The sequence below is a fragment of the Ceratotherium simum genome, chromosome 7, assembly GCF_057802395.1.
Source record: "Ceratotherium simum simum isolate JZ-2026a chromosome 7, ASM5780239v1, whole genome shotgun sequence".
NCBI lineage: Eukaryota > Metazoa > Chordata > Mammalia > Perissodactyla > Rhinocerotidae > Ceratotherium > Ceratotherium simum.
This window is the reverse complement of record NC_141906.1, coordinates 48,193,780-48,217,833: the sequence shown is the minus strand read 5'-3', so window position 1 is coordinate 48,217,833 and position 24,054 is coordinate 48,193,780. Positions and strand designations below refer to the sequence as shown.

The following is a 24,054-nucleotide window of genomic DNA, read 5'->3' as shown; positions in this document are numbered from 1 at the left end:
TAATATAGCTTTTTATATGAATCTAGAACACAGGCCAATTCACCTACTGTAAGATTACATAGGAATCTGAGGCAAAAGCCCTAGACAGTATGAGTGTCCATATGCCAAAAGAGAATTTAAAATATGAAGCTGAGACTAATAACTGGAGGGTAATCATGAGTAAATTTGGGGAAAACAAAGGAGCATAAACCCAACCAAACAATATCGGAAATTAGAAAATCTAACCAATTAGTTCTCAGCCTTGAAAATCTAAGGCTGTATTGAGGGCCTCAAGCATCAAAACACCACCATTACACAATAGATGGCCAGTGTCTGAATACACGACTTTTTGTTGTTCGAACCATCTTTAGTCTGTGAGCACTTAACTCACAATGTTGTTGAGAATTACGATACAGAAATGAATTCGATTTTCTAAACAGCTTTAAAAAAAAGACAGTTGGATTTTTACATTTCTGACGTGTTTAATGAATATACAGAAATTCAAACCTTGATTGATGGTTTCTCAAAACCCATTTGATTCTATTATTTGCCTCTGGCGAAATTAATAATATATTCTCCCAACAAACCTAGAGGCACAGGAAGCCATTGTTCATTTTATTCCTGGCTGAAATGGACTCAATGGCTTTTGAAAACGAGCATCACATATGGAGATAAATGATGTGATCGTTGAGGTGGCTTGATGCTGCAAAGGACAGCCAGTCTAGGACTGCTCAACCTAAGTGAGCACAAAACATAACAAGAAAACCTAATTCCACCATAGGCCTCCTTCCCTGGCCATGCAGAAAAAGAGTTGTGCCTTATTTCAAGTGGTGAGTGCCAGGAAATACTGTAACATTGCTATTTCCTTGGAGGGTATTAGAGAGAAACTAACTGTAGTCAGCAGGTCAGAATAAACATTACTGAACTAATACATATCACCCTTGGCTTTGTCTCTGGCAGAACTGAGAGGGCCTCATCTGAGGCCCGACGCTTATATGCCAAATTAACAAAAAGCAAACAGCACAAAACCTACTTAAAATTAACAGGATTCTTCCTTCAGGCCCCCAGTTTTTAAGAATACCAACGCTGGGAAAGATAGCTGTGGAGACTCACTCTGGGAAGCATAAAGTCCCTCCGCAGCTCTGTCTTCATGCCCATCATATTCCCTGCTGGACAGTTGCCTGTTGGCAGTCTCCAGACGATCTGTGCGCAAAGAGGAAACGATTACAAAGAATTGCATTTGGATCTAAGTCATCATCCAACCGAGAAATTGCATGGGTGCCAGGAGCTGGGTAGGAAGAGATGCTCAGGCAGGAGCTCAAAACTGAACAACTCTTGGGGAGGAACAATATGTTCCAAAATATCAAAAGAAGTCTTCAGATGCCATGCTGTGCCTTTATGCAATCTAATGCCAAGGTACGCACCAGCAGTAGGCAACGAAGAACAGGTTCTGAGAAAAATCGCTTCGCTGCCTACAAGGCCAGCAAACCTCTGATCTGAAGTCCTCAAGAAGAGGTTGAGTCTCCTTGGCCTCAAACCCAGCCCTAGTCTAACTGTGACCATCAGCCCTATGTTTTAGCCAGTGACTGCTATCTATATTTTGGAAGCAAAAAAGTAAAAATAACAATTAAATAAATACTAGAACAAAAGTCAAAATGACCTAATGGATGAAGAGTCTACACAGTGAGTTCTATGTTTGCTCAAAGCACTTGGTAAATCTTCATTTATTTAATAATTCAGCCTAATACGTATTTATTGACTGTACATGATACCCAAGACAAAGCGTTCGTAGTAACAGAAATGGCTACTGGAACTCACCAGTACATTGAGTATTTTGACATATGAGGCAACTGAGACATGGCTTGGCTGACTGAAAGTGAAATAAAGTTTTACGGGTCAAATCATTCTGCACGTCGGAGGTTGCCAAGATCCCGCAGCAGGTGGCTTCTAGCTTTCAGGAAGTTTATATATATCTACTCTCTTCACAACTGTGGGCTTTTTTTTCCTCCAAGAGGGACATATGTCTAGCTCTGTCTTCTATATCATACCTAGCAAGTGTTAACTGCTGGCTTTCAAAGAATGCTACCAAATGACTCAAGTTGACGTGGGAACGGATGCACATCCAACATTGGTCTTTTCAAACATTCCCATTCACATAGTCACTAGTCACTGTTAAGTACTTTTATTTCATTTTCTTTTAATTTTGAAATTATGTTTTAATTTAAATTTTTAAATTTTTATTTATTAATTTTTTACTGAATAAATTTGACGTACTGTTAAGCACTTTAAAGCAGAGAAGTGGTGGCACACATAATCCCTCACTGTCACGGACTCATGTGCAGAGGTGTCACTTCTCAGCTCAATGCTGCAACCTACAACCTACAAGGCAGAAAAGAACAATTCTGCTCTTGGAGTGCCCCTTCCCCAGGTGGTTGGAATTTATAAGATTATCTAACACAATTTAGACCTGAAGTCAGGCTCTTAGCTACATGGGGAGTTTAGGGTAGAGAGAACGTGAAGAGAACTTGACATGCCTCGGAGGTCTCTGTTGAAATCATGAAGTCTCCGAATCTCGCCTTCTAGTTTGTTTCTCATGGCCTTGTCCAGTGACTCTCTCTTGGTGGTAGACTTGACCAGACTCTCATAGGCTTCCGAAATTCTCTGAAGTTCTTTTTCAAACTAAAAGAAAGAAGTGGCAGAAAAGTAGGACTTCTGACATTCTCATTGGTGCCTTAGTTATACTGATTCTTTGACATTCCAAGCATGAAGGCTGTATCTTCAATGCAGCCTTTCTGCATCTCAAGTTTCATGTCTACCAAATTGTGTCATTGATTTCACTCCCCACCTGGGCTACATGAGGATCTTGTGAATAGCAGGCTCACAACTCTGGCTGGACTGTCTGATGTCACCTTGTAAAAGTGTCTCTGTACAATCATCAGAAAGGGGTAAATTTAAACATAACTTAAATCTCTTATATTTTGTATGGTAGTTTGTAACTATTATTATTATTCCCAGTCAATATAAGGGAAAACATTAAAGTACAGAAAAATTAAAGAACTACAACTAGAACTCAAATTTCCAGATTCTAAGTAAAGTGTTCTTCCAGAGACCCTCCTACCCATCCTCAAAGGAAAATAAAATCCACTCGAGGAGAGGCTTCGTTACTTAGCACTTTTACCCCTTTGTCTATGAAATTATCTACATAAAGGTCTTGTATCTAATAGTATACAAATGTACAACAGAAAAGCTCTTTCTATGAAGGAATCGACAGATATGGCATTAAAACCAGCTTTTCCGTATTTCACTAAATGAAAAGCTATAACTGGGAGAGCTTTTACTCTATGGCATATATAAACCTACAACAAGGATCTGTAACTGTTATAACAGGAGTCTAATATAATAGTATGTTTTTGAAGTAGATATCAATAAATCTCAATTTATTGTTGTGTAACAAATGCAGGAGAAGGGTAAAGAGTGCCTGCAAACATGGAACTTGAACTGCTGCCACAAGTTGGAATCAGAGGCAAAGCAGGGCAGGTTGAGAGCACCAACGCCCCTCACTGGGCACCAAGAGACCTGCACCATGTTCTCGGTCCCTCCACAGGAGAGCTATGTCACCATGAGCCAGGCACCCCAACTGCCTGAACCCCAACTTCCCAGATCAGAAAGTCCCTGCTGAGACCCCTATAAATAACACATATCCTCACAGATATCTATTGTACACTTACCATGTGTCTGGGTGCTAAGGAGACAGAACTAAGTAAGACAATTTCTGGTCTTCAGGAGCTCACAGCCCAGAGCTGGCCTGTACCCAGACACATACAGTTCTGCAATGCAATGTGAGATGGGCTGTGGTGGTATGATGCTATGACAGCCTAGAGATCAAGTCATTAATGTTGCAGGGGTGAGAAGGGAGTTCTTTAAAAAAGATTTCAGAGGAAATGTCATTTAAAATGAGTACTGAAGGATGAACAGGAATTTGCCAAGCAGAAGAGAAAAGGTCAAAGGGGGCCGGCCCGGTGGCGCAAGCGGTTAAGTTCACGCGCTCCGCTGTGGCGGCCCAGGGTTTGCAGGTTCGGATCCCGGGCACACACTGACACACCGCTTGGAAGCCATGCTGTGGCGGCATCTGATATAAAGTAGAGGAGGATGGGCATGGATGTTAGCTCAGGGCCACTCTTCTCCAAGAAAAAAAAAAGGGGAGGATTGGCATCGGATTAGCTCAGGACTAGTCCTCCTCACACACACAAAAAAACAGAACTAAAAAAAAGAAAAAGAAAAAAGAAAAGGTCAGAGGACTCTGGCATTCTAGGCAGAAGATGGGGCGCGAGCCAAGACACCAAGCCATGAAGGAAAGTGCACGTCTCTGACATGACAGGTAGTCCAGGGATGAGAGCAAGGTGCAGGTGACAGGAGCTAGGGCCAAAAGGAAGGACTTCACATTATGGGCAAGGGAGAATTATGGGGATGGGAGGGCCAACGGAGGAGAGGGTTATATTTAGAAGGGCAGCATGATCTTATCTGTGGATGTGGGTGGAGGTAGAGAGAAGAGGCAGAAGAAAAGAAGTCCAGGTAAGAAGCTAATATAAATAGTTCAGTGGTAGATGACAACGGCATGAACTAGGATAACTAAAAGGACAAATTCCAAAGATACTAAAGAGTAGAGTCAATAGGTTGTAGGGACTGGTTGGGACAGTAAGGGAGAAAAAAATCAAAGACAACATAGACCTTCATGGCTTAGAAGACAGAGTAGTAAGACTCAACCAAGATAGATGATCATGAGAGAAGCAGGTTGACCAAAGAAAGAAAACCAGTCCGGTTTTGGAGATACCAAGTTTGAGATATCTGCAGAACATCCTGGTGAGGATTTCTAGCTAGCAGGTAGAGATACAGGGCTGAGAGTTGGAAGAGCAGTTGTGTCCTTGCGTACAGATGACAGATGAAGTCATAAAGTGGAGACCACTTAGGGAGATCAACAGAAGATTAAAGGGCCAAGGATGGGGAGCATTAACACTGCAGGAATAGGCGGGGCAGAAAAACCAGTGAGAGATTCTGAAGCCAGTGGTCCCATGGAAGCCAGGAAGCCAAAGACTCAAATAAGGAGAGAGAATGTGGTCAATGCCCCAGAGGTTACAGGGGAGCCAAGACATGTCTGAGAAGAGGTCAAAGCAGAGGCTGGAGAGCATCCGGGCTTCTGCTTAGCGGCAGCCAACCAGGGCAGAACCGAGAATACCAAGGCCCCTTCTGGCACCATGTTATTTTCCCAAAGGCTTCCTAATACCAGAGTTGGTTCTTCCATGGTCCCCTCATTTCAGCAAGGCCTTTCTGTCTCCTCCAAAGATATCACGAATTGTTGGTAATGTGGCAGCAGAGAGAACAGCATGTCCTGAATCCTGTTCATAGTTCTACCGCAAATTATGTTCCTTCCTTTTAATTTTGTTTTCAAAAGAGATGGCTCCAAAACATACTACCATTTCTATGCTAATTTCCTCTATAAAAGGTGGCCTTTGTTTTCGGACAGAAGGGCATGCCGCAGGGACAGTCCTCCTCAAGACCGAAGGGCATCTCCTAGTGAGTCGTTAAGGAAGCTGAGAGCACCATAAACCCTGAGGTGTCCTCCCACGAGACGGTGCTCAGGCTTCAAGTTCACGCTTCAAGCTCACGACAACTAGGAAGCCTTCCCCAACTACACTACCATAGGAACTTTTCTCCATCTGATTTCATAGCACTTTCATCTGTTGTATTAACCTGACCAGAATTCTGATGCATTTGTGTCTCTGGTTTGACTGTCAACTCCTTGAGGGCAGAAATAGCCCATTATTACAGCCCTGTAATTAGAACTGTGTCCTGCCCATGACAAAAATACTGACTGATTAATCAATCTTTAAATTTATAACTCCTAAAGACGGACATGGGCACTGATAAACTATACCCGATCGTGGATTCTTTGCTTTCACTAAAAGAACTTCCCTCTGCACACTATAAAAGGAAACCGCAGGATCCCGATGACAGTGTACTTATGATCTCAGCTACTAAACCACTCAAGAATTGGGATATGGTTATGTGCTTGTAACTACTAAGAGAGAAAGGGCAAGGGTCTTAGTTCAGGACTAGGTATTTCCTGTGACAAATGACAGCTGTCATGATGGAGACAGATTATAAAAGACAGAATGACGACTAAACGTAGAAAGTTAAAGAGATGCAGAATTTGATTCAACATAAGGAGGAATCTCCTAACTACATTTTCCAGAAGGCTACCCAGTAGTGAGCTTCTCTTCTCTGGAAGCATTCAAGCAAAAAATGAATGACCTTGAGGCTGGCCCAGTGGTGTAGTGGTTAAGTTCGTGTGCTCTGCTTTGGCGGCCCAGGGTTTGCAGGTTCGGATCCTGGGTGAGGACCTACACACCGCTCATCAAGCCACGCTGTGGCTGTGTCCCACATACAAAATAGAGGAAGATTGGCACAGACGTTAGCTTAGGGCCAACCTTCCTCACCAAAAAAAAAAAAAAAGAATGACCTCCTTTCAGGGACATGAAGCAAGGATTCCTAGGGGGTGGAAAACTGGACTAGAATCATTTTAAGAATTTTAAGTTGAAAGCTCTACGACTTGTGATTGCACGTTCCTTCAGAAGGAGAACCACACCCTATTTTTCATATCCCCCATGTCCAGAACATCTTAAATCCTCCTTGATGTTTGTTAAAGATGAAGGGAAGGTTGGGACAGACTGGCTTTGATATAAAAACCCTCTGGGCCAGTTCAGAGTCTGAGTATGACCATATGAAGAAAATATGGGGTCTGCCTGCAGAGCTCCCCTCCTCCTTTCCAGCCCAGATGTCAGGAAGCTCTCAGGCCAGGCCGTTAGAGCCTCTGAAATCAGAGAAGCACTCCCTGTCCCAGACACAGAACCACAAGTAGAGTGGGAGGCCCTGAGAAAACTTCAGCCATTCCAAGCTCTAGATACTGCCTTCTTCCCTGAGCACCTTTGCAGGCACAGCTCAGCGACCCAAAGGACCGAAGACAGGCCTGCTGTCCAAGCCACAGACTGCCCAATCAAAGCCACCAGTGTTTCTCTGACAAAAGAAGAGGGTCTTCACCAAAGCAATCCCGGGGGAGCCATAAATGCTTCGCCCTGTCCCCTTAAATGGCCATCTCTGCCCCGATGGTTTCTGAGGCCAACCCACTCAACAGCCCACAGCCTGGTCCTGCTGGAAACTCCGTTCATTAATTATATTTCAGGGAAACTGGGAGGAAAGACAAGCAAAATGAGTGACCAAAAGGAAATACTGAAAAACAACTGCTCTTTCTGGGGGTCCTCGACCATCATTCCAACACTAACAGTGATAATCACCACCTTGCGCCTCTCTGGAAACAGTCTTCGTATCTAGGCTGTGCTTTGGCAGTCTCTGAGTTTAGTTGTTCTTTCCTGCTGTGTTCCTGGCACAGTAGGCATAGGCTAAGCCCTGCAATTAGAAATTCATCTATTTTTGGTTCTGCCCTTACAATGAATCTTTACAAGTGCTCCCACTGCTGTGAGGATCCCAGCTTGGATGTTATTGCTGGCACAGGGCAGCCACATCCTACAACGCAGTACAGTGGCTCCACCCAACGTGGGGGTTGTTGTCACTGAGAAGTAAAGTTGTCACCTCCTCTGACAGTCCTCTCCCCAGATCTAAGGCTTTTAGGCAGCTGCTGAAAGACAACTGGGCAGTGAGGTTGATGCAGAGGGAAGACCTGGGATGAGGATGAACTCGGGAATACAAGCCATGAAATGTTAAGCCACAGATTTCATGCAGCTCTTGTCTCTTGGTCCTAGATGTTGAGAACAGCTATGGAACCAGTGATGAATATGGCAAGTATCTATCAAAATATGAGTTTTTAAATTGACAATTCCAGCCGGACATGTGACAGATTAAGGAAATGTAATATTTTTGGAACCATTTATAACAGTCAAGGGACTGAAGGAGTTTTGGGTTCCAGAAGGGAAACAGCTTTTGATTTTTCTCCTTTTTTCAGAAGTCATCAAAATCCTTTTGGCCACAAAGTTTAAGAATCATCCCCTGTGTAGGGAAACTGAGTCACTGGGAGATTGATTTTTTTGTTTTTCAATATAGACATATACATCAAAATCAAGAAAGAAACTTAGATAATTAATATATATTAAACAATACTGTGTTTTATGTGTAAAAAAAGAAAATCAAGAAAGAGATGCGTTACACATCAATAAAAAGTAAATGTCAATTAAACAGTCAATGAAGAATAACAAGATCTCCCAATTTCTGCACTTGCCATGTAGTTGTTCAAAAATATCCATGTGAAAAGGTCCAGAACCAGACTCGGCCCTCAGGCGGGTGTGCACAACTCCTGGACATGTCTGTCACAGGGCTTCATTAGGGAAAAGAAAGAACTACTCATTTCCCAGGAAGTGCTGAGTTGGTCCTTCCCAATTTTCAGTCTGGACCTGGAAAGAAACTGCCCCAGGGGGTGTCAGAGGCAAGCTTAGGCCTGAGCAGGGACTTACAGGCAAGGCTGGGAGACAGCATGCTTGTTTCCCAACTTCTAAGGGTGCGACTGGGGTAGGAGTGAGGCCACAATCTTCAGGCAGCCCGTTTGTTTCTAGCTCTCATTTTTTTCTCTCCAATAAAGGCAGCCAGAGCTCTCCGAGCCAAGTCTGGTCTTGACTCCAGGGAGCTCCAGACCCTTTCAGTGGAAGCTCCGCACAAACGTGCTGGGGCAGATTCTGTCCGGGAACGTTTGCACCAGCAAACCCCCTGCTCCCAGCTGTTTACTGCCAGCCCTCAGGAAATCAGGAGCCAACTGCTCTGAAACCCCGACCAGCAAAAAGACCAGGCTTTACCTGTGAAATCATATATACCTGTGAAATCGAGTATAGTGAACACTGGATGGGCCAGCTAGGAGCATTAAGTGTCATATAGAACCCAATGACCATGCTCCTATAGTCAGGCAGGGTTTATATTCCTACCGTTTCTATTTACAAAAGCCCCTGATTGCCCAGGACAGATCTAAGCACTTAGACTCTTAGAAAATCCCCTACCACACAGGCCTCCCTGCCTCCAGAAAGGAACCTCGAGTGCCCTGTGGCTCTCCTGCTCTAAAACATCCTACTACCTCTGGCCCCTCGCCTCTTCATTCTACCTGTAGCATTGGAGGTGATGACGTGTAGGTTGTCATGAAATCACTGCCCGCAACAGTTCACGCTGCTGGAGGTTTTCCTGTTGACTTTGGCTCTCAGCATAAAGCCCTAGGAATGAAGGCTGCCACACATTCTAATATTCCATGATAACTACCCGGGGTGGAATTACACAGCATCTCCCCACCTGATAAATCACGAGCATGAGGAGAGCACACAGTAACTCGTACTCGACCCTCACTGCTTCTTGCAGAGACTAGCTAATGAAACAATTGGGGAAATCACAAGCTTCCTGTCTGAGATTCCCAGATTTAAAGGAAAAATCTGTCTCTCTCAACTCATTCCTCTGTGTTACTCTCAGTGTTCCCTCTTCCACACTGTCTACCTGGGAAATGCTACTTAGCCTCTGAGTCTCAGGTCCAGGGCCACCTCCCTTGGACCTACTGTGGCTCCTAGACTTTCTACTGCAGGTATTAGCTTAAGCAACTCTCTCCCTTTTGGACTCTAAGTTCCTCCAAGGCAGGCACTATGTCATATTTATTTTTGTCTCCCTAAAGCTTTGCACAGTGCCTGAAATACAAAAGGATCTAGTTAAATGTTGGTGAGTGAGTCACTGAATCAACCCCTGCAATACTGTGATTTATAAGAAATATATATTCTGGTCATTCAGATAACCAAAATACATTTCTCAGATATATTTGGTCTTCCTCCATGGTTCTTGGCTCACATCTCCCAAAATCCTTGGGATTTCCTGATTGATAAGAGCAATGGCAGCATCTTTGGTTATAGTACTTGGTCTCTTGCGCTTAGTTCCCGAAAATGTTTCAGAGTCGCAAAGGTGAAATGGGTGTCTTATTATTCTCAACAAGCCCTTTCCACCACAACTGGTTTTATGTTAATGAAGGTGACTTTTGCAAAGCACCTAAGGATGCGGGCTGGTTGCCAGGTGAACCAACCACGAACAGAGGATCAGAACTTTCAGTTCCCCCCTTGATTTCCGGGGAGGAGTGAGGGGCTGGAGGTTGGCTCAATCACCAATGGCCAATGATTTAATGAACCGCGCCTGTGTAATGAAGCTTCCGTAAAAAACAAAAAAGGACAGGGTTTGGACAGCTTCCAGGTTGGGGAACTAGAACGCTTCCACGTGCCACTGTGCTGGGCCCCAAATCCACAAGGACCGAAGCTCCTCTGTCTGGGCTCTGGGCCTTGCCCTACGTATCTCTTCGTCTGGCTATTGATTCGTATCCTTTTAATATCCCTTGTAATAAATTGGTAATCTAGTGAGTCAACAGGTTTCCTGTGAGCCGTTCTCGCAAATTAAACGAACCCAAGGAAGGGGTCTTGGGGACCTCTGATTTATAGCCAGTGGGTCAGAAGTACAGGTAACAACCTGGACTTGCGATTGGCATCCTGAACTGGAGGGGGTCGTTGGAACCTCTGATTTGTAGCTGGTCGGTCGGAAGCACAGGTAACAACATGGGCTTGCAACTGGCCTCTGAACTGGAGGCTGGTCATATGGGACTGAACCTTTTACCTCTGGGATCGGGATCGATGCAATTTCTAGGTAGATAGTGTCAGAATTGAGTTGAATTCTTGGACACCCTGCTGGTGTCTGAGGTGCTTGTTGGTGTGGGGAAGCCTACACACATACACACACACACTCGACTTGGGTCCAGGAACCTTTTCAACCCCCCATGAGCAGGTAAAGCATTCTGTCCCTTCCAGAGAACCTTCTCCCTCCCCTTCCCTGGGGAAGTCACATACCTTGTGGAGCTTGTCAGCATTGTCATAGTAACCCTGAAGTTCCTGGTGAAGCACCCGGTTCTCCTCTGTTAGTATCTCCACCATCTGCTGGGCTCGCTCCACGATCGCAAACGCATCTGGACCAAGCTGCTGGCTAGGGGAGGCGGCAGGCGGGGGCTGTGGAGCTGCCAGGGTCATGGGAAGCGGAAGTGGCAAGGAGACGGAGTGCAGAGGCCCGCTGACAGAGGAGTTCTGGGAGGACATCGGGCTGTGCTGCTGCACTGTTGACGGGAAAGGAAGTTGGCATGGGCGGCTGCAAGGGAACGGAAGACCAGTAATCAGACCCCAGGGAAACGGGGGGAGGAGGAAGGAAGTCCCAACAATCTACGTGCTATCGATGGCTTCCACTACCAGAGGTCGTCAACGCACTTTCCAATGCTAGGGTGAGCCCAGCAGGTTCATCCTTCATTCCACAGATATTTAATGTGTTCTCCATCTGAATCAGCACTGTTCTGTCACTGGGGATACAGTGACCAAGACAGACATGGTCCCCGCTCTTGTGAAGCTCACATTCTTGGGGAAAGAGACAAGAACGCCATCAAACAGTAAACAAACTAAGCCAGGTATTCAAAGGAAAGAGTACTCTCCAAAGAATAAAGCAGAGTGACATGACAGTAAACGACTGAGTGGCTGGTTCACATTGAGAGGTCAAGGAAGGAGTTGCTGAGAAGCAGATGCTTGAGTTGAAGTCTGAACGGCAGACAAGAAGGAACCAGTGGTTGGGGGGAGGGATAAAGAAGTGGGAAAAGGAGTATTCCAGGTAGAGGAATGGTGCACGGGCTTAAGGCAGGACTTAGCACAGCACGATCAGGTAGGAGAAAGCAAACTGACAGAAAGTACAGCCAGCAGAAGCAGTACGAGGTAAGACTAGAGGGATGGGCAAGGGCCTTTGTAAGCCAAGGCCAGCCCTTCCCTTAGGATGTAAGGGGAGGCCAGCGGAGGAGCTGCCTTTACCGAGTGGTGTGCAGATAGAACGTACAGTGTCAAGAATGGATGTAGCAAGAATGGATGAAGGGTGCCCAGAGAGGAGGCCTGGGTGTGGTCTGGGTGAGAACAGATGAAGGCCCACGGGGTAGCAGCAGAAGACAAATAATAGATCAATTTAGGGTATGCTTTACATATATCATGGATGGGGAGAGAGAAAGTGAGGAAAAGTCAAAAATTACTCCTAGACTGTAGGCTCTACACAAATGAACAGGGGTACCATTTAATGAAATGGGCAATTCTTGGGGAAGAAACTAATTTTTTGGCTTTGATTTTCTGGGGTGGGGAGGTCAGGGGGTCAAAAGTCTGATTTTAGCCATATTAAAAAGAACACATAGAGGTGTCCCTTGATGGTTCAACTTCCTGGTACTAGCTCCTATATTTGAAACCATGAATTTCCATCTCCTGTCTCCACTCCCTAACAACCTCCTCCTCACCATTCTGTTAACCTGTTTCCTAAGACTCATGGTATTTTCTTCCAGCCTAAGACAAGGGCTCTTAACAACAACTTTTACAGGTATAAAAAGCAAATAGTCTTGATATCTAGTTTTCCAACCACAGCTGTCTCTCTTCTCCAGCGACTTGGGAAAACTAGTTTTCTTGTCAACCCCCTCCACCTTTAGGTCTCAATCTGGGAAGTAGGGCGCTAAGAATTATCAGCAACCCCAAAATCATCAACATTCTGTATCAAAGGGCCGAGTCCTTTGCAGATCCAGCTCCTCCTAATCTGTAACAGTTAACACGTGTCACCTCTGGTTACTTGTGGCCACCACAGCCAAAGCTCTCCGAGCTACCCTCATTTCTCCTGGGAGGTTGCCTGGCCTTGTATTTTCCCTTTCAGTATACTTGCTGGAATGTTTCTGGACCTTGTCAGCCTCCATGTCTCTTATTTTGTAAGTGTTTCTTGTAGCCAGGATTCCTCTGAATGCCGACTCCCGGCAGCTAAATGTCAAACTCTACAAGAAAATTTGACAAGGGTCCCTTAGAAACACCTCAGAATAAACCCAGCAGATCCTAACTGAGTAACCAACCATAGACCCTGCTTTAATGACGAACATCAGAGTGCCCCACCTGGGCTTAGGAGATATTTCCCAACTAGACTTCCTGATGCCTTTGATCTAGAAGCCCCTTCCATTTCATATTAAACTAGCTGGGATCTAAATTCCCCAAGGCAAGGTGGAGAACCATGGAGTCCCATGCGATTCTTTATTCCTTAAGTGACCTTCACCCTCCAGCCTCCCTCAGATTTCAGAAAGGAATGTTGTCTGTGGGGAGATGTAAACCATCCCTCCTCCCTCCCTCTCCACACCTATTACATAACTATCTGGCCATCTTTAGAAATAAAACATTTCTGCATTTGGATGAATTTGTGCCCCTTCCACACTGAAGTATGTGTGAATATGTGTCGCGCTGTGCATATAAGGAGGTCTGGGTATATGAGGTCCAACTCCATCTCCAGCGCCATTCATAATGCCCAGCTTTCACCCCAGATTACAGGAACTCCTATCAGGCAAGGACCCAAAAAGCCACAGATCTGTTACTGTGCATAGGAATAAGTGCATTCCTGCAGGCTAGCTAAATAGTACAGTGCATTTTTCATGGAAAGAGGTTACCTTGGCAAGAGGCAAACTACCACAAATGACACTGCCTTATTTCAAAGGCAGACATCCATTCCCACTCCTAAGGACTCCCTTCACACTTCGTCCAATGCAAGGGATACACATGGTATGGCCCCTTGGAGCTGGGGTGGCACAGATCAGCCTGCAGCCCTGCCCTCCGAAGCATCAGGGCTGCCCTTTGACCTAGGCAGCTTCGGGCTGCGGCTTCTGTCTTTTAACATTTATTGAACTCTGGAATTTGGAACTCACTTACAGTCAATGATGGGCTTATCTTCTCAGTCATCCTTTCCTGTTATATAACAAAAAGGAGGTGTTTTCTTAATGCCAGCCTAAGTCATCCATGATGGTGACTAGTTACCTGAGTGGCAATGCAGGAAAAGGGTGTTTGCCAAGCTTAAGGGACAGGAAAGAATGGGCTTTCTCAAAATGGGAATTCTCCTATTAAACAGAGAACACTGGCTTCACAAATAACTCGGTTATACATTCAATAAACATCACATTACAACAGATGATGTGCAGGCAGGAGAGCAAACCCCTACTCCTTGGCTCCACTACTCAGCCAGCTGGGGTCGGTGGGCTCAAAGATCTATACAGGCGATTTGGACTTAGTGTAAATGAGGGGGAAAGAGTGTCGGGAGAGAACAGGAAAATTTCACACAAGATCATACCAGTGCTATGGAATAACCTATCCTCAGTTTCCAAAGATAATACTATTGATCAGCCATCATTAGGATAAACACCTCCTAGTAACAGAGACACGGGGAAAAGAGAAAAAGAGGTGACGGAAGCCAACATTTATTAAGAAACTACCTGCGAACAGAGTTCTATGCTATAAATGTCTCTTTGTGAGCCTAGTTCCCATTTTAGATTGTGAAGTCAGAGAGCTAGCTTATTCGACATCATGTGTCTCGGTTTCCTGGGACTATACGCCACTTAGCCCATTGTTAAAGGACTTAAGGAGTTAGTATGTACAAAGCCTGGCACAAGATAAGCTCTGGACAAATGTCAGCTATCATCACCATTACTGTAATTATTATCATCTGCATCCCACAGCCCCTAATACAGAGCCTAGCACTGAGTGAGGCATTCATGAGAAGCCCAATAAATTTTTTCCGTTGTGGCTGACATTTATTGAGCACTTTTTACATTCCAGCCACTGTGGTATGCATCATCTCATTATGACCTTTATACTTGCCTTATAAAATAGGTATCATTGTCAGTTTCTCTATTTATATGAGAAAAACAAGGCACAAGATGGTAAGTAACTTGCAAAATATAACAGAGATAATAAGAACATAAGGAGATCCAAGAACAGGCTTTTGATTCCAGAGTCCATGCAGTTCACTATTTCCCTGTACTGGTGAAAGCAGGGAGGAGAGGCAGCCACCTTTAGTCCTCTGCTCCTGGGGTCCTGTGGCCCAATCTAAGCCACCACCATGTCCATGATCACACCCTAACACAAAAGCATCAGAACTTTTTGTAGGCTTGAGCAGCCTCAGGGGAAGCATGGAGGCTAGAAACCCGCCTCTGAGTTGTTCTCTTGGACTGTTACTTACATTCAACGTTACTATCTTTCACAGGTTAATGTCTTGTCTGCAGAGAGCATTCAACTAACATCGATTGAGGGTCTATGCTACCTGCCAGGCACCACATCTCATCACCTTACTTAATCCTCATAAAAACTTAGGCAGGAACCACCAACAGGTCCTGCTCCTTTCTCAGAAAACCAAAAGAGCCGTGGAACACTGCAGAAAGTGATCTTTTCCATCTGCCACTGAACTGACCAGTTACTTAAATACATCTGAGTAGGGCTCAAAAAGCCTATTCTTCCCAAGTCCACAGCGATGTATTAAAAACAGGAATCATAGCTTTTAAAAAGCCACATCTAAGAGATAAAATAGGGGTCATATAGGCTAGTTCTCCATCGTCAATGATTTGGACAATGCTACACATAGCCTGACCCCAGAATTTGCACCCGTTTCTTTCCTCCAAAACTACAACCTTGCCTGATCACTCTCCCGGCAAGCCTACCACCACTGGCTTTACGTCATGTTTTCTGTTCTCTTGAATTTTTATTTAAATGTAATATTATTTAATTTTTCATACATGTGTGTCTTTTCTCCCTAATTATTAGCATGTATATTTTTTGAGAGTAGAAAATTAAGACTTAACTAAGATGGTACTCAATACATTTTTGTCAATTGATTTCGGCCCTAAACCCAAGAGCAAGTTAGGAGCCCATATATGCTTGATGTACTTTCAAAAAATGGCTAAACCTTCAACATTGTATTATTAAGGAAGAGACCTCTCGTGTTTGGATTTGTTCCGGATAATATAGGTAGAATCTCAAATCATGACGTTACCAATATAATAACATAGTTCCATGTCACTGCCCTTCTTCTTATGTATTTAGGGTCACAAAATGCAGCTCAAAACTGCAGTGACAATGTTATTTGGATTCGGGAAACAAGGTCATTGGTGACATCTAATCAACAGTCTGTTTGCTCCTCTCTGCATACAACAAGCCATCACAAACAAGCTTATTTAACCTCATGTATTTACATCATACCTGTACGTAAACGTGGCATGAATAGCAATTTACCTCCACTGTGCCCTGTAATTCTCACAAGCTTGGGCATTCACTGCTCTTAGGCCATTTATTATCCCATTTTTTAAGTATGCAAACTTAAGCTCAAAGGATTCACAAACCAAAGATCTCACAATCTTCACAGAGCAAAAAATGGGCTTTGAACTGGGGGTCTTGAACGCACCACACTTCCACCGCACCAGGGCTGCCTCCTCATGTTGGTACAAGACAGCACTGTTCGTTAATATGGGGTCTCTTTTTCTAGTTCTGCTTCTTCCTAGCCCTGTAACCATGGGCAACTTTTTAACAACCTCTTCACCTTTAAATGGTGATAATAACAGTATCTACCTCACAGAGTTGTGAGAATTAAATGAGATAATGCATGTAAAGCATTACACACAGTGTCTATCTTTAGGAAAGTACTTAACAACTGTTAGCTTCTGTTATTATCACACACTGTTAACTTGTGATACGAGAAAGGCAAGAAGGACCACCCTTGGGTGTTCCTTCCTCTTCAAACCCTTGTGGTGAGAATCACAATCCCTAATCCTAAAGCTTCAATGAGGAATGAAAGCATACTCCAGCACCACAAAATCTTCCACTTGTAAAGAGTTTTCTTGCAACGCAATGCAGAACAAGAGCGTAGTTTCAAGGTGATGTCTATACAGGACACTCTCTCTCGGACCCAGATTCTCACTTCCTTCTAGACCTGTGCTGTCCAAAACAGCAGCCACAAGCCACATGTGGCTACCAAACACCTGAAATGTGGCAAGTCTGAACTGACATGTGCAGGAAGGGTAAAATGCACATCAAAATTTGAAGACTTAGTACAAAAAATGTAAAATATCTCATTAATAGTTTTTTATGTTGATTACCTGTTGAAAAGATAATATTTTGGATATAATGCATTAAGTAAAACATGTTTTTAAAAATATGTTTTTAAATGGGTTAACTAAAATACGTTTTCAAATTAATTCCATCTGTTTCTTTTAACTTTTTAAAAACGTGGCTGCTAGAAAATATTAATTAGACATGTGGCTCACATTGTATTTCTATTGAACTGCACTCCTCTAGACCATTCTGCATGTACACCAAAAGGTCTCATTTTGGAGGGACAATTGCAGAATTCAGTGAGCATCACAGCAATTCATGCAAACAGACCAGCAGTCTCCACTCCGTTGTCCCCAGATCCCCAAGCATCAATGCTGATCAGCAAGCTGTATTCAATATACTAAACTATCTGTTTATCAACAATTAGGCCATCATGCTAACATTTAATAAATACGGCTTATGCTAAAATTTTTGAAATAAAATTTTTCAAAACATGACAGGAAAAGAAACATCAATGGATAGACAGACAAAGGATGTGATCAAGTAATTCAAAACAGAAAATGCAGGCAGCTAAATACACTTCCCAAAGCAAACTGATTAACAGACAAATAAAATAAAACAACTTTTTTTTTCAACTCATCAACATTAACAATTCAGTTCAATAAGCTTTTACTAAGCTCCTATGCAACTATTTTTTTTTTTAATTCTCAAGATATGATACATATTAGGATTTCACCTGTGTAAAAAACAATGCGTAGAACAATGACTAGAAGGAACTATGACAAAAGGTCAGAGTGACTATCTCCAGGTGACGGGATTATGGATTTTACTCTTCATATTTTTCTGTTCTTTATATAATTTCTACAATGAACATGTATGACTATTTAAAAAAACATTACATTATCTAAGTAATACATGTACATTACAGAAAAATTAGAAAGTAAAGATAACCAAAAAAATCAGAATTGTTATTTTAATAATCAGAGAAAGTAAACAAAATGAAATAAAAGAAAAACTTTTTTAACTTTTTTTTTTTTATAATTTTTTATTTCTTTATTTTTCCCCCCAGTAGATAGTTGGTGCATGTCATCGCTGCACATCCCTCTAGTTGCTGTTACGTGGGACGTGGCCAAGGCCAGAGAAGCAGTGCGTCGGTGCGCGCCCGCGATCCGAACCTGGGCCGCCAGCAGCGCAGCGTGCGCACTTAACCGCTAAGCCACCGGGCCGGCCCCAATAAAAGAAAAATTGAGAAGAAATAATAAAGCACTTCTTGGCTGTGAAGAGGTTCAAATTTTAAGACTTCTCACTCAGTAAAAACACTTCATATTTACATAAAGCTTTCCAACTTACAGTGTTTTCTTATAATTTTCTGACCCTCAGAGCAACATAGTGAACAGAATATTTAACAATGGTTATCTCCGGATAATGAGACCGCAGAGAATTTCTGTTCTTTTTCTTTTTTGGGGGGGAGGGGAGTGGGAGTTATCTGTATTGCTAAATTTTCTACAATGAACATGTGTTATTTATGTAAGGAAGAAAATCAGTTAGTTTTAGGAAAAATCAGCTGTAACAAGTTGCAGATAAGGAAACTGAGGCTCAGAGAGAACTTGTGCAATTTGCTACAAAGTGGAAGAGCCAGAACTCAAAACCCCTCAAATCTTCTCTTCCCAAACCTATAGCCTTCCCACCTGGACCCCTTGGTGGTGCAGACACCACAAGACTCCTCATAAATGTTCAAATTAAGACCCGACTCTTGGGTAAACCAAGATCAAAATTATTGCAACGCAGGATGGATAGAGATAATCCTGTGGTTTGGAGAAGTCACTCATTTAATGCATTACAGCTGGAATTGTGTTACGCTTCCCGAGAAAGTAACCTGAACTTGACCCTGGCCTTTTGAAATTCCCATACTGCAGAGCTGTTTCTCAGGGTAAACAGGGCATTTTACTTGGCTCACCCAGCCATAATTCAGCTTAAAAACTGCAGAAACTCCTGAATTTTAATGCTGGTATTCAAAACTCATGTTTAGCTGGTGGAATTTAAATAAGGCTCCATGGCCTCATTTTTGTTAAGGGCAATGCATAGTTTTTAACCCAAGAGCCTTGGGTCTGGCTTACGTTTTGGTCCCACATATCAATTCAGTTTCATAACTGTATAAACTCAAAATCACCATTTTGGAAACACACTTATTCCGAAAATTCTCCTTCCTCCTCCAACCATTTCCAACTCAAAGTAAGATGGCACCACCAAACACTCTTTCTTGTAATACAGCACCTTCCAACATCAAGCCCACCAAGAGTAAGACCTGCTCTTTAGCACCTATCCTTATGCTCGTTCATGTTTCAAACTGCACTCTGGTTGCACTGCTGGACAGATGTGGGTTTCTTGGGGAGAGGCCTTTTTTCTCTCTTTAATTTGTCACATATGCTTCTGGGCTGTGTCCCTCTGTGTTCCCTCCCTCCTCTCTGCACCGTCATTTGGCATGTTCTCAGAGAATGTCAGCAACTTTGACTTTATGCTAAATAAAACCAAACCAAGAGATCTTTCTGGGGGAAAATGCACAGTCCATTTTTTTTAAGGAAAATATGAGTGATTTGGGGAATTGGTCACACCACAGCTTCCCTCCATTAATGCAGGAAACTGCAAGCCCCCCTGCACTGATGGGAAGGAGGGTGGTGGTGACGACTGGCCTGTGAAGAGATGTGAGCAAGCACGCTCTGCGGCAGAAGACCCACAGCATCTTGGGCTCTGACATCATCTTATAAGATGTTTTTGTCAGCCTAGGACAGAATGGCGGGGTCAAACACCATCATTTCATGGTTTTATAAAGTATCTATCTACATACTAAAAATCAAATCAATACATTCATAGATGAATAAAATATTAATAATAAACAGTTACTACTCTTCTCTCTGCTTCTGGGAAGCTAGTTAATCAAACCCCCTTTGCTGAACGGGCAAGATTCAGCCAAGATAAAGGGCAAAAAGGCAACGGACAGGCGGAAAGAAGAGTGCTCTTCTCACTGAGGAGTCACTTTTAGTCTTCTTCAAAACTGATACTGTCTGAAACATAAAAATTAGTATTAAAATAGTACTTATCATCTTCCGTAACTGAAACATTCTGCTCAAAACAGGCAAAGGCAAACAAACCACACTGCCCCAGTCCCCACCTCCAAATGTAAGCAAACCAAGACAGACTAAAGCCCACAGCCTGGAGCCGTCGGCAAGGTCAAGTTGGCTCCTAAGTCTTCCAGGATACCTGAGAGAAAGGATATCCAGGGGACTTTTGCTGGAGCCTGGAATACTTCATCAGTATTCTGGTCCTCCTGAAAAAAACAGAGGTGGGCAGAGCAGGGGATGGACTTCAGGTGTGATATATAAATCTGATTAGAAATTCACCAATAAGTGACACCAAGGAAAAACTTGAATCTTCACCTGCACAGTAACATACAGTGGTCAAGTGTTTGCACTCATGGGAGCTGTCATATGAAAGAGATCCAGGTTTGCACCCCGGCTCCTGTACTTCCAGGCTGGTGCCCGTGACTAAGCTCCTTTCACCTCTCTTGCTAAGCCTACGTTTTTATCATGTTCTAAATCTCCATATCCTAAAATGGGGACATTAACAGCACTCGGAACTGCTGTGAAGATGACCCACACAAAGTGCCTGGCACACAGTAGGCACTCGAAGGGTTAGTCCTACTGCTACCACCACCACCGCTGCTCCACTGTTACCTGCTAAGGGTAGAGATGGAGTTCTAGAAACTGGAAAATCACAGCAAGTGTCAGAGAAAATGGTTTTAGTTTATTCTGAATCTATTAAAATATATAGATCATATGGACAAAAAACACGAAGAGCCAAATTTCAAGATCAAATAAATCTAACTAGTAAAATATACTCACCTAAAAATTACCCTAGCTAATAACTGCAAATTAAAATAAGGAGTTAACATTATTTGTCTATTAAATTAGCAAAGTTTTTGTGATTATAATGACTAATGTTGTTAAAGTGTAGTGAAATAGGCACTGTAATACTTTTACAAAGTTAGCAGGTATCAGAAGTCATTAAATGCTCACTACAATTTACCCAATAATTTCATTTCTAAATAATGATTCCTAAAGAAGTAAACAAAATATGGAAAAGTTGATATGCATGATGACGTTCACTAGATTATTTATAGAGAAAATGGTATAAATTATATACTTTATGAAATATTATGCAGCAACATAAAGATGGTTACGAAGACAACTAAATATTGTAAAAAAGAAAAAAGCCTGATACAATACTATCTAAAAAAAGCAAAGATACTAAACTGCATATAATCTATGATTGTAAGATGTGAAAAAATTAATTTGTATAGAAAAAATGTTAACAGTGGTTGTATTAAGAAAGGAGGACATTTTAAGCAATTTTTTAGCGTCTTTAGTTTCCACTTTTGGAAATACGGACAGATTTCTTTTGAAAACAAACACGCATTTGACTAATGTACTCCAAACTGCTTTGATGAAAATCAGATCCTCCACAGGTATTCATTCACGCATTCTCTTCCATTAATAGTACAGACTGCATAAGCCAAGTCAGTACTTCTGGAGTGCTCTATTTACACAAAGGGAGTCAGAATTAACGTCCAAATACTTGCTTTAAAAAAAAAAAAAAGCAGCACAATTCTCCATAGAACAAACTGTCCAATTCTCACCTTGTCTTCATTTATATCCATTTCCACCTTCAGGCTGAAGGAAAAGGAAGATCAGGGAGGAACAAAACAAGGGCCTTTATCCATGGCTGCTGGCTCATGTTCCCTGGAGGTCCCCACTGGCTACCTCAGTAGGGCATGGTCACCTTAGTCCCTCCATCTCCACCAGCCTCACAAGCTCACCCACACGAGGGCCAAGGTGGCACAAGTCAACTAGGCCTCGACTAGTGGCCTCTCCATGGGGTTTCCCATGAAAGGAGCCTAAAGTGCTTCACAATAATCCACCACACATCTCCATCTTTAGCGGATCAGAGCAGGTAAGAGAATTTGTAAGCTGTGGTGAGTCAGTAAGGAAGGCAAGAACTCCACGTTCTTACTCCTCTTATCATAAGCTCTATGCTCTGCCTCACTTGTCTCTTTGGACCTTTCCGTCTCTAGGCAAAAAGTAGCAAAGTCTCAACAATGTAATGGGTTGGACCAAAACCATTGAATATTCACAACACTGAGCCCATTTTTGCAGCACAAGGCAAGGAGATGGACTCAGTGATCTCACTCAGAGGCTTCTCCTTCTCTTCTAGGAGTCTACGGCATATTGACTCAAGAGCCTGCAGCTTCCTACACCATCACTATTAATGACAAACAGATAACCCTTTAAGCACAAATGAATGGGTCAGTGATATTAAATGGAGCCTTGCTCATCTCCTGAGTCAAAGATAACTTGAACATCACACACTGCTGACTTTCAGATCCAACCCTTGGAGTTTAGGCCACTTTGGATGCCTCTGAAGCAGGGCTGGTGTGGATGCAACTTTGTTTACCCCGTCAGCCAAGGGCTGCACCACTGGAGCCATGCTGGCTAGCCATGGTCAGGCTCACAAAGGGGCCTTGTACCTCTGGGGCCAGCTTCAATGGCCTGTCTGTTATGTCTTCTGGGACATTTTGATGTGTCATGTCAACCCAGCTGCCAAGCCTGGCAATTGGCTCAAATCCCTCATACATTTCTTCTTCTTCTTTTTGACGTCATAACTCTGAGACAAATGACACTTTCCACAAATAACTGGGTAGACCTCCAAGAAGTGCTTCCCTCTTCCTCTTACCATGCCTCCCACCTCATATCATGTCTGCTGCCAAAGGACAAAAAGCAAATGAGCCACTTAATGCATTGCCATTGAACAAATAGTAAGGCAAAAGAGAAGGAAGGAGCCCTCATTTGGGGATATCCCCTTCTATCAAGCTCTGGAAGCTGAGTTAAACATTCAGGAAAAAACGTGAAATATCACAAACCAAACTCTAATATGATTGGGATAAACATTATGGATTATTTTAAACAACTATGGTAAATCAACGCAGTCAAATACCAGAGATTTGAAGACTTTTTTTTTTCCTCTTCAAACCTGATAGTTTTTGAGTTTAAATTTCTCCTTTGGCTTAAGAAACTATAAAAGGGTATGAAGAAGAGCCCCCGGGTCCCATCTTGGATGCCCCAGTGGGGTCAGACTACGTCCTCTTGAGGAAGAATGAGTTCTGCTGCTCATCAGGGATCTAAAAGCTGGTATACTGCTTCAAAGCTGGCATTCCCAACCTAATGCAGGGAAATGTGTCAGCAGCTGGGAAGTAAGTGGGCAGATGAGCCAGCTCTCTCTCTGCCAAGGCCCAGTCACTCCCTTTTCAGAAGATGTTCAGCCAACGTAGCCCTGCACACAGCTACTGGGGTCTTATGGGGAAACCTCAGCTCCTTCGATTAGAAACAGATAAATAAAGCCCTTTGTGGGAATGAAGACATATCCAATAATAGGCAGTGGCCACTTGTCTTCTCTTCTCATGCTCTGTGCTCTCCCCGAGTAAGCTCAGCAACATCCAAACACTGGTAACTCCCAAATTTGTATCTTCAGACCCGATTTCTCTCCTGAGAGCTTGATTTCCAATTGCCTTATTTCCAACTGCCCTATTATTCCTCAATTTCCATATCTAACCAATCATGAAATCCTGTCAACTCTATGTCCCTACCTCTCTTAGCATATAATGCTCCTCTATACCTTCAGCCTCAAACCCAGGCCACCCTCAGCACTTCTTATCTGGATGATTGAAACTGTCCCCAAAGGTCCTCATGGCCTCCATTCTCCCACTCCTCTAATTCATCCTTCATTGCCATTGAAGTTAGCCCAGTAAACATCAACACAGTCTCTACTCAAAAACTTTGGCTTTCCCAATGCTTACGATAAATTCTAAACTCCACAGTATGACATTCAAAGATTTTCATCAACGGGTCTCAACTTCCCCATCCAAACACATCTTCTGCCACTTCTTACCATACCCTCTCCCACCAGTGCTCTGCATTACTGCAGCTCATTCCAGACAAAACTTCCTAAATACCTTGTCTGAAGAAACGGCATTCCCCCTGCACAGTACATC

General features: G+C 43.2%; 1 protein-coding gene across 3 annotated transcripts in view; it reads right to left on the bottom strand.

The window, feature by feature from the left end:
- The window catches only part of AMOTL1 (angiomotin like 1), a 133,031-nt gene that overhangs the window by 42,555 nt on the left and 66,422 nt on the right, over positions 1-24,054 (bottom strand). For all 3 annotated transcript variants that reach the window (XM_014785239.2, XM_087433610.1, XM_004427430.3), the window contains 3 exons: positions 10,893-11,184; positions 2,514-2,658; positions 1,093-1,182 (listed from right to left, as the gene is read on the bottom strand). In XM_014785239.2, the coding sequence (XP_014640725.1) occupies positions 1,093-1,182; positions 2,514-2,658; positions 10,893-11,184 (527 nt within the window). The remainder of the gene's footprint in view (positions 1-1,092; positions 1,183-2,513; positions 2,659-10,892; positions 11,185-24,054) is intronic.